Here is a 12,098-nt window from a genome sequence, read left to right on the forward strand (position 1 = left end):
GTTGGCAGTAGAAGTGGCACTACTGCTGTTGGCAGTAGATGTTTCACTACCCCTGTTGGCAGTATACAGTATGTGGTACTATTCCTGACAGAAAATATTACAGTATCTCCGTTTCTGCTATTGCCTGGGGTCGTGACACCAAGTCATGAAACTTTTTTTTTACAATTATATTCTTAACACGGAACGTTTCTTAGCTCACTATATCCCACCAATGGTAACTTCTTCACGAAAGGCATTAAGAAAAACTAATAAATGTGGATAATAACGAAATAAATGGACCTGTCATGTATGGAACAGCATCGCGTGCAGCGTCTGCCACCCCTGCTGTCTCAGACCTCCCTGGCCTGGCACGCACCTCCTACCTTCCTCTGGGTGAAATATGTTACTCATTACACTACAGTTTACTAACTCTCGAGTAAAAGAATCACAGGAGAACTATGTTGTGTATGTGTAAACCTTGATGTCATGTGCGTCGTGCACATAATACAGTCACACTCGAGAACGGTTTACTTATTTAATAGTGTAATATACAGTGTGTTGTTGTAGTCATCCACTCACACAAACACCACTAATTTGTAGGATTTTTCGTTATATAAGATGTACGGTATTTAAAAGTAGTTTGTTGTGGCAAGCCGAGTAAGATGTCATAGTGTTTGATGGCCATGGAGGTGCTCACACATGCCAGTGTTCCTGACTGTTCATCATCTCATAATTTTAGGCGTGACTGCAGAACAACGATAATTCAATACATTTTTAATAATTTCCGAGTAATAAAAATTATTTGCATATAGAAAATATTCTGTATATAAACACAGTGCAAAATATGAGTGAATAATATCAGTAATAACCTCACCTAACATTACCAACTTATGATAGCGAAGGATATCGTATATAACAAGAAGTCAGATTTGTCATTTATGCACCAATTTCGTTGGACTTATAACAAAAAAACTTATCTCAATTTCTCACGAGACTCCGTTGCCTTTTAAGACTTAACCGGAAGATTATTCCTGAAACGCCTAACAGTCACACACCACTGGTGCCTATGGTGGTAGAACCTTCCTGATCATGGCACCACACTGGTGAAGGTGTCATGATGATACTATAGGTGTTGTGAAGATGTACCTCAGTGATCGTGTCCCATTGTTTATGTGATGGTACACTGCTGAAGGTGCCATAATGATCAGACTTGTTGTGGTGCTATACTGGTTGTATAGTAGTGCAAACTGATTGTGGTGCCGCACTGATTGTAGTGCCATAATGGTTGCAGTACCATAGTGGTTGTAGTGCCATAATGGTTGTAGTGCCATACTGGTTATGGTGCCACACTAGTCGCGCTGTAACCCTGAGTTTGGTCGTGACCTGTACATTAGGTCTAGTATCTTTTTCCTAGTTTGAGCTGTAAAGCTTGATACGTGGGGATCACCCAGGCTTCATAACACAGAAGTATGTACGAGCATTAACCTTCTTTATACTGTATGTAATCACTCACTTGCGGAGGACCACCAGTTAGTTCTCACACCACCAAGAACTTGTCATCTCTGAGGTGTTATACATTGGCAGGATCAACTCGTACAACTGTACACACAATAACCAAGAAGTTGGTCGTTTCAGTATATTTTGGAATGTCAATAATAAGACTCGTGGTTTATATTACAGTTAGGTTACGTCGCTCTTGTTTACTTTGGTTCAATAAACCATTCACACTTTATTTTTACAAACGAGTTTTTGACCTTTCATGAAATTGTTTTACTTTTATTACTTTTGTATATTTTTTTTTTTCACCTGACAACACGTTTTGGCAATTTTTCGTGTTTTAAAACTCCAATTAACCTACGTTTGACTATGTAACAATTACATTTAACCGTTCCCCTTTTGATCAGTTCCTAATATTGTTTTAATTGAGTAAAAGAGTTTTTATACGTAAAGTTCCAAATATACATTTAATGTAAATTCGATTCATCCAATAATTAAACGATTACACCCAACAATTATTATTTCATACACATAATGTCCCTCTGTTTTTTCAAAGGGTTTTGCTCTCAGTTATTCTCATATTATGATAATTTATGATTAATAAAATATGAGTATTTTCATGTTGTATTCGTGGCTCAGAGCTAAACATTGAAATATTAATTGTTATCGTTTCACTACTACACAGATGAAGGACACTGGTTACCATCTATATATATATATATATATATATATATATATATATATATATATATATATATATATATATATATATATATATATATATATATATAAATATATATATATATATATATATATATATATATATATATATAGATACTTAAGTACATATATATATATATATATATATATATATATATATATATATATATATATATATTATATATATATTATATATATATATATATATATATATATATATATATATATATATGTATATTATATATATATTATATATATATATATATATATATATATATATATATATATATATATATATATACTTCATATAGATCCACAATGGAAACGTGGATAAGATTAATCTTGATAAAATCACACAGGAAAAAGGGAAACAATGGAGCACCTTAGCTTTCGTCTTTATTCAGTTGCCTCTGAAGATGTCTTGAATAAAGACGAAAGCTAAGGTGTTCCATTGTTTCCCCTTTTCCTGTGTGATTTTATCAATATATATATATATATATATATATATATATATATATATTATATATATATATATATATATATATATATATATATATATATATATATATATATATATATATATATATATATAATGCCTTTTAAAGGGAATCCTGTAGGATAGACTGACCTTGGCAGTAGTGGTATGGACGCCATCGGTGGCAGCAACGGTCAGCGTGTAGTGGTACTGGTCTTCATGGTCGAGGCGACGGGCCAGACTCACCAGGCCAGTGTCCACACCCATGCTGAACCTCCCGCTCTCGTCCCCCTCTGTGGCAGGGCGAGGCATATATACCTCAGTTATTACATCAAAAAGGCATACTGTATATGCAAATACATACAATGAATGTGACTTAAAATACCAATATCCAGTTGTACAAATACCAACAGTTATGGGATGATGTGACTGACAGTAACAAAGAATCTGTACACCCGGTAACATTAATCCTAATATAAGTCTTACAAACATATTCGCTGCTTTATTATTGTGATATAAAAGAATAATTACATATAAAAATGTTTACAATTAATTAATTATTAGTGTAATTATAGCTGGAAAATTTTCAGAATGCACAAAAATTGCCAGCAGTAATTTACAAGATACAAGTTCATTAGCCGCCCTAATGTATATATTATAATAATACATAATCCAAACACTTTTCACGTTAAAATTCTTTGGTAAATTTGGTATTAATTCTTACAAAAAATCGACGAGCAATATTTGATTCGAATATCAATATAATTAACTTTGCAATAACGAGTATTTTAACACAATTAATCGTGTCAGTAGTGCTTCAAATAACTTTATATAGTGGCTTCAGAGTTACAACTGTATGTTACTGTGTCTATTGAAAAGCAATGTTCAATTTAAATAAAAAAAATATAGAATTTAATTGCTATAATAACACAGCTACCTTTATCACTCCTGGTATAACGACCATGTTAACACGATGTCACCTTCAACAACATTACGACAGTATAAAATATCACTGAGGAAATATTGGATCCTTTCTAAGCAAAACATAATCAATACAGTAAATATAGGACGCCTCACATAATGCTTTAAGACACAGTTCTCTCCGTTAGAGGAGTTGCTTGTCCCGGGAGCTGCTCGTCGCCTCAACACATAATGCTCCTGCAGTAAATCATCGAGGTAAAGACCCGAGTATTACTGAGAGCCTTGCCGGAGTCTCTCTCGTATCAGTCTCATATTTTAATATTATATTGTGTCTTCTTCCATACAATAACGCAGCGAATTTTTTAAATAAAATAGTCAAATATATTTAGACAGACAAAATATGAAATAAATTGTATAAGTGATATATTCAATGCTGGTTATAATTCTTTGAAAAACTTGCAACCTAAAACTAAGGAGGGTTGAAATACGTTCTTTGACTGGGAAGACTCATTGTGTCTCTCTGATGTCCCAGGAGGATTGGGACGAGTGTAGTATTGGAAGGTGACCAACAAAGAGGAGGAGGATCGAATGTGTTACGGTGGAGAGGATCTGGTATTAGGAAGATAGAAAGCGAGTAAAGAAGTAACGCGAAAAAATTATTAATGATGTTACTTGATAGACCTAAACATCATGAAACGTACTCGGTATTGTGGACAAGCGTTCGGAGTCCACATACTTAAACTGACCAAGAGAGTTGTGCTGATGTTGTATATTTATTAGTTAAGATTCAAATCAAGGTACGAGGAGGTGGGGAAGAACTTTCTGCACGACAAGCTGGAACAGATAAATGCTCAAGATGTGAAGATATTAGGATTAAGAGTACGATTTCATGAACAAAATAGTACTCGGAGGTAAACGGCAACAAAAATTTGGTAAAATCAAAGGCTGTTTTCCTTTTGCTGATGGACTTTATATTTGTGACCCAGTAAGGTGTTTACGAGAAGCCGCTTAGGCCTCAGGGTATAGTTATACCATTAGTACCGATTCACACCGGGGGTGAATCGCACATTGCTTCTGCTACGGGAATTCGAACCCTGGATCATTGGAGTGCGAACCCAGTACGATAAACACTCCACCACTATAAAACTTTAGAGTTGTCTTTACGACACTAAAAAACAACACCAACATGAGCTGGACAAGTTACGACCAAACTTGAGGCCCGTGTGAGGCAACCCCTCTTAGAGAACTACAAGTATCACAACAACCCCTCTTATAGAGCTGCAGGTACCACAATAACTCTTTTTATAGAGCTGCAGGGACCACAATAACCCCTCTTATAGAGCTGCAGGTACCACAATAACCCTTTCTATAGAGCTGCAGGGACCACAATAACCCTTCTTACAGAGCTGCAGGGACCACAATAACTCTTTTTATAGAGCTGCAGGGACCACAATAACCCCTCTTACAGAGCTGCAAGGACCACAATAACTCTTTTTATAGAGCTGCAGGGACCACAATAACCCCTCTTACAGAGCTGCAAGGACCACAATAAACCCTCTTACAGAGCTGCAGGGACCACAATAACCCCTCTTACAGAGCTGCAGGACCACAATAACCCCTCTTACAGAGCTGCAGGGACCACAATAACCCCTCTTACAGAGCTGCAGGTACTTTTAGCCTTGTTCATCCTTGTTTACAATAACATGTCACTCTTTGATGGTTGAGATGCTATAATCTTGTAAGCTACCTCATCTACTGCAGCCGTCTCAGCTGCGACTGTTCTAAGTTTTCTGATCTTGATCTTATTTCCACTGTTCTCTTCATCGCTGTCATAATGTCTACTTATATCAATATCCTCGAGTCCGTAGGTCAATGTGGGGATAAGAACACAGTCAAAACTCACTACTACTTGTGGTACAATCTTCTCGGTAAATACAGTGTTTAGGAGTACCATACATGTTAATGTTGCTGGTTATCTCTTGCTACATATTAACCTACGAAATATCAATTCCCCAAACCTACATTCATTAACTTGTAGTACATTATAATTATTATTATTATTATTATTATTATTATTATTAAGATTATTATTAAGATTATTATTATTATTATTATTATTATTATTATTATTATTATTATTAAGATTATTATTAAGATTATTATTATTATTATTATTATTATTATTATTATTATTATTATTATTATTATTATTATTAAGATTATTATTATTATTATTATTATTATTATTATTATTATTATTATTATTATTATTATTATTATTATTATTATTAAGATTATTATTATTATTATTAAGATTATTATTATTATTATTAAGTTATTATTATTATTATTATTATTATTATTATTATTATTATTATTATTAATAATATTAAGATTATTATTATTATTAAGATTATTATTATTATTATTATTATTATTATTATTAATATTATTAAGATTATTATTAAGATTATTATTATTATTATTATTATTATTATTATTATTATTATTATTATTATTATTATTATTATTAAGATTATTATTATTATTATTAAGATTATTATTATTATTATTAAGATTATTATTATTATTATTATTATTATTATTATTATTAAGATTATTATGATTATTATTATTATTATTATTATTATTATTGTTATTATTATTATTATTATTATTATTATTATTATTATTATTATTATTATTATTATTATTACATTCCCTCTAATCTGTCTGAAATGATACATTCTGTCATTTCTTTGTTCACTGACGCTTCGTCTCACACTTCATTTTGTACTGAAGTTTCATTCTACCTGATCTGGCCTCCTGGAGATCATCAGGGAATTCCCAGTATCAAACATCATCTGAGTTGGTTAACCCTTTGAGGATTCAGGTTTAGCCATTTGAGGACTTAGGTTTAGGCCTTTGAGGACTCAGGTTTAACCCTTTGAGGACACGGGTTTAACCCTTGAGGACTATCGTTTAACCCTTTGAGGACAATGGTTTAACCCTTTGAGGACGATGTTTTAGCCCTTTGAGGACTAGGGTTTAACCCTTTGAGGACGATGGTTTAACCATTTGAGGACTATGGTTTAACCCTTTGAGGACTATGGTTTAGCCCTTTGAGGACAATAGTTTAACCCTTTGAGGACTATGGTTAAACCCTTTGAGGTCTATGGTTTAACCCTTTGAGGCCCACTGTTTTACCCTGTGGGGATTATGTTCTAACCCTTTGGGGACTATGGTTTAACCCTTTGAAGCCCATGGTTTAACCCTATGAGGACTATGTTCTAACCCTTTGAGGATAATGGTTTAACTTTTTGAGAACTATGGTTAAACCCTTTCAGGACGATGGTTTAACCCTTTGAGGACTATTGTTAAACACTTTGCGGACTATGGTTTAACCCTTTGAGGATTATGGCTTAACCTTTTCAGGGCGATGGGTTTAACCCTTTGAGGACTATGGTTTAACTCTTTGAGGACTATGCCTTAAGGCATACTGTAAATTCACTAATTATTTTGACCGTATAAACTAAAGTGAAGAGAAAAAGTTGTTTATTATAATTCGCTATTTTTGTTGACTCAGTTCGAAGAGGCCTTCCAGTTATGATATATTATTCGAGGGAGTCCCGTAAATCCTTCCCTGTGAACGAATATATATACAATCAACACCTCAACCCGCCAGGATTCGAACCCACGGCCCACGAGCCCATGACTGTGACCGGGGAACGCTACCTCTGGACCACCAGGATACTAAAAGCAGTCCTAGACTCTGTTATATTTCACACAAAGCTTGCTCAAAGGAGCTTATGGCGCCGTGAACCTCTAATGGGGACTACCCGTATCACGTAGGTGGTCAGAGTAACGTTTTACCAAACCCGGCTTAGAAACACAAGGATCCATATATATTTCATTAGTCCAATAAAGCATGCGGATTCTACATACAATCAACACCTCAACCCGCCAGAATTCGAACCCACGGCCCACGAGCCCATGACTGTGACAGGGAAACGCTACCTCTGGACCACCAGGATACTAAAAGCAGTCCTAGACTCTGTTATATTTCACACAAAGCCGGATTTGGTAAAACGTTACTCTGACCACCTATGTGATACGGGTAGTCCCCATTAGAGGTTCACGGCGCCATAAGCTCATTGAACAGGCTTTGTGTGAAATATAACAGAGTCTAGGACTGCTCTTAGTATCCTGGTGGTCCAGAGATAGCGTTCCCCGGTCACAGTCATGGGCTCGTGGGCCGTGGGTTCGAATCCTAGCGGGTTGAGGTGTTGATTGTATGTAGAAATCCGCGTGGTTTAGTTGGCTAATGAAATATATATATATATATATATATATATATATATATATATATATATATATATATATATATATATATATATTTATACTTCATTTTTAGTCCATATAACACACGGACTTTGAACATATAATCAACGACCTCACCAGCCAGGAATCGAACCCTCGACCTACTAGGTGGGACTAGGGAACGCTACCAACCAACCAACAAAGACACTAAAAGCAGTCCTAGACTCTGTTATATTTCACACAAAGCCTGTTCATCGAGCTGATGGCACCGTGAACCTCATTGGGAACTGCCCGTGCCTCTAGGACTGCTTTTAGTGTCCTTGTGGGTTGGTCAGTGGCTGAAATATATATATATATATATATATATATATATATATATATATATATATATATATATATATATATATATATATATATATATATATATATATATATATATATATATATATATATATATATATTTTTTTTTTTTTTTTTTTTTATAAAGGAATTATATAAGAACATAATAACGAAGTTGTATTCCGTGATTTTTTAAACGACTGTATTTACTGTCTCTCTACAACCATGTGTTTCTGCCTCGTCTACAGCCATGTGTTTCTGCCTCGTCTACAGCCATGTGTTTCTGCTTCGTCTACAACCCATGTGTTTCTGCCTCGTCTTCCACAACCATGTGTTTCTGCCTCAAATCTTTAACCATGTGTTTCTGCCTCGTCTACAACCATGTGTTTCTATAAATACTACAACCATGTGTTTCTACCTCGTCTACAACCATGTGTTTCTGCCTCTTCTACAACCATGTTTCTCCTCGTCTACAACCATGTGTTTCTACCTCGTCTACAACCATGTGTTTCTGCCTCGTCTACAACCATGTGTTTCTGCCTCGTCTACAACCATGTGTTTCTGCCTCGTCTACAACCATGTGTTTCTGCCTCGTCTACAACCATGTGTTTCTGCCTCGTCTACAACCATGTGTTTCTGCCTCTTCTACAACCATGTGTTTCTGCCTCGTCTACAACCATGTGTTTCTGCCTCTTCTACAACCATGTGTTTCTGCCTCGTCTACAACCATGTGTTTCTGCCAAGGATGTTATTTAGCTTATCATAACAATTCTTTTTCTTCCTATATCATGTTCCATTCTTCTTCTCTCTGGTTAACGATGTTTTAACCACTTCCTTAACCGACTATTTGTTGGCCATACTATTGTCTCTGTGTCGGGACTTTAAATAGCCTTTTGTTACCGATAATTACTGAGGAAATATTGTCACCGATTCGCTTACTAACGAAGACAAATATCTTAGACTATACTGAACTGTTAACTAAACATGATTTTCCTGACGGAGAAAGTCACCTACTCATTCACTGACTGAGGAATACAAACTCTCATTATTTATTGTTAGTGTTCACACCTTTACAAGTCTTCTGTGTTGTTTAATAAAGGCTACAGCATTTCGACTCATTATTCTTTTCTCTGTATCTCTTTAACCTGGTATTGGTCAGCGGCCATATTGTCTTGTATTAATAATCCATCTACACCAGTTAATTATACATAAATGATTCTTTAACAAACTCATTAAGGACTTATTCTTAATTTCAGTCTTTATTACTCTAAGGTTCACAGAGTTACCGTTCACATCTTCAATACCCATAAGCAATCACTACTCGGGAACAAAGGTACTCATGTTTCTAAGGGATCCCTGAAGTGAGTCCTTGTTGTGGTACTTTATTTGGATTCATTCGTTAAATTTGTAACACGAATCTTCTGTCTCTGAGGAATTTTGCTTTTCTAATGGTGTTTTTTTTTCTTGGACTATGATGATGGCTGCTTAATGTTTGGTTATGTCTTGTTCTATACTGTTATATATCGGGCAATTGTTTATCATATTCACGTTGTTTTAGGTTTTATTTTCTTCTGCTCGTTCTGTTATGCCAGTAATCCAATATTCACGATACCCATGACTTCTTCTCTTCCTTAGTAGGTTTCAGTTGTCAGTGTCCTAATTCTTAGTCCAAACATTCGCATGTTAGTAGTTGATTGGTTTACCCGGCCGCCTGCAGCCTCCTGAGGGAACTCCCAGACTGAAGGTTCAGTGATTGACTCGCAGCGCGTCACAACAGCTTTGATTCATGGCTCCTTATTGGGTATTTGAGACAAGCCCGTATATGCCGGGAAGTCTCTCTCTCTCTCTCTCTCTCTCTCTCTCTCTCTCTCTCTCTCTCTCTCTCTCACGTGGGTACACCTACTAATTCTTAATTCAGTTTCTCACAATAAAATAAACTCTTAGACTCTCAACCTGGAAATAAACTAGTCTACTGTACACCATTGTATTGTTTCCTCCTCAGATAATATTTCTTTATATTATAAACAATCAAACAATATAGAAATTATAAGTTTATTTTTTGATGTTTTAAAAGCGTTTACAAAATTGAAGGCAGGAACGGTTTCATAACTGTTCTTATCAGTTTGTCCTGCATTTAGTATGTTCTTATAGTTATCAGCTCAGTAAGGCAGCCGTACAATAGAGAGCCAAGGTTATTTCTTCCTCGGTAATGTGTAGAGTTTGCTGATTGTATTCATTCCTCTAATAAACTACTGTTAATGAGTGACATTTTTTTCTAAATATTAAATCTTGAAAAGTCTATCATGTAGTCCACAGTATTAAGAACAAGTTCATAACACTTTATATGGGTAAATTTATATGTGTTTTTCCGAATGACCAACGTACACACTGACGGAGATTTTCACTCTTTAAGTGACTCTTATAACTACTAAACACTGGCTGCTATAACTACTAAACAGTGGCTGCTATAACTACTAAACAGTGGCTGCTATAACTACTAAACAGTGGCTGCTATAACTACTAAACACTGGCTGCTATAACTACTAAACACTGGCTGCTATAACTACTAAACACTGGCTGCTATAACTACTAAACACTGGCTGCTATAACTACTAAACACTGGCTGCTATAGCTACTAAACACTGGCTGCTATAACTACTAAACACTGGCTGCTATAACTACTAAACACTGGCTGCTATAACTACTAAACACTGGCTGCTATAACTACTAAACAATGGCTGCTATAACTACTAAACACTGGCTGCTATAACTACTAAACAATGCCTGCTATAACAACTAAACAATGGCTGCTATGACTACTAAACACTGGCTGCTATAACTACTAAACACTGGCTGCTATAACTACTAAACACTGGCTGCTATAACTAATAAACACTGGCTGCTATAACTAATAAACACTGGCTGCTATAACTAATAAACACTGGCTGCTATAACTACTAAACACTGGCTGCTATAACTAATAAACACTGGCTGCTATAACTAATACACACTGGCTTCTAAAACTAATAAACACTGGCTGCAATAACTACTAAACACTGACTGCTATAACTACTAAACACTGGCTGCTATAACTACTAAACACTGGCTGCTATAACTACTAAACACTGGCTGCTATAACTACTAAACACTGGCTGCTATAACTACTAAACACTGGCTTTGTGTGACTTTCTAAGCTGTGTTAATCATTGCTGATCATATCTAAGTTAAGGTGTTCAACTAAGTGTTACCACGTGGGAGTTATTGCGTGTCAAAACCACGTGAAAAGGAAAACTAGGTCTCAGAGGCATTAGATCAGGACAAACCACACTAGTATGTATATTTACTGCCTGGTGAACTTGGAGTACTCTGAGATCGAACCAGCCACACAAAAGAACAGGAAGCGAGTGTTGTGTCCACTCTACCGGCGCACCTAATATGTAAATATGTCCTTGGTAGAATTGTAAACAACCAAAGTATGAACGCGTTGTTTCTCCAGTAATCTTTCAGACCTTAACTTTGAGATCATATGTATATGAGAAGTTACGTCACGAATATTTCCTATGAAATAAATACCAGCCCAAAGTATTAAGTTATATAGAAACCGCTTTAACATGTTTGAATATTAATATTTTTGTGAAATGGGAGGAACAACTATGAGCTTCACTTTAAAGTAATTGTAACTAGAGGTGCCATATGACCTTGGTGAACCACAACAGGTGCCGTGTTGGTCCCAATACAGGTTAGAATGGAAGGCCTGAGTGGGTGTGAACATATGAACACACAGTAAACATTCTAAGTAAAGTAAGTCACATCAGTCCGACGGGTTTAGGTACAACCATAAATACGT

At 35.2% G+C, this 12,098-nt stretch overlaps 1 protein-coding gene across 1 annotated transcript in view; it reads right to left on the reverse strand.

Annotated features, from left to right (window-relative positions):
* Positions 1 to 12,098, reverse strand: part of LOC121875995 (protocadherin Fat 1-like) — a gene marked incomplete at its 5' end in the record, with an annotated part of 192,474 nt that overhangs the window by 121,714 nt on the left and 58,662 nt on the right. The window contains one exon of the mRNA XM_042380838.1: positions 2,825 to 2,964. Within this exon, the coding sequence (XP_042236772.1) occupies positions 2,825 to 2,964 (140 nt within the window). The remainder of the gene's footprint in view (positions 1 to 2,824; positions 2,965 to 12,098) is intronic.

Source organism: Homarus americanus, unplaced genomic scaffold (assembly GCF_018991925.1).
Source record: "Homarus americanus isolate GMGI-L3 unplaced genomic scaffold, GMGI_Hamer_2.0 scaffold19952, whole genome shotgun sequence".
In the NCBI taxonomy this organism is placed as follows: Eukaryota; Metazoa; Arthropoda; class Malacostraca; order Decapoda; family Nephropidae; genus Homarus; species Homarus americanus.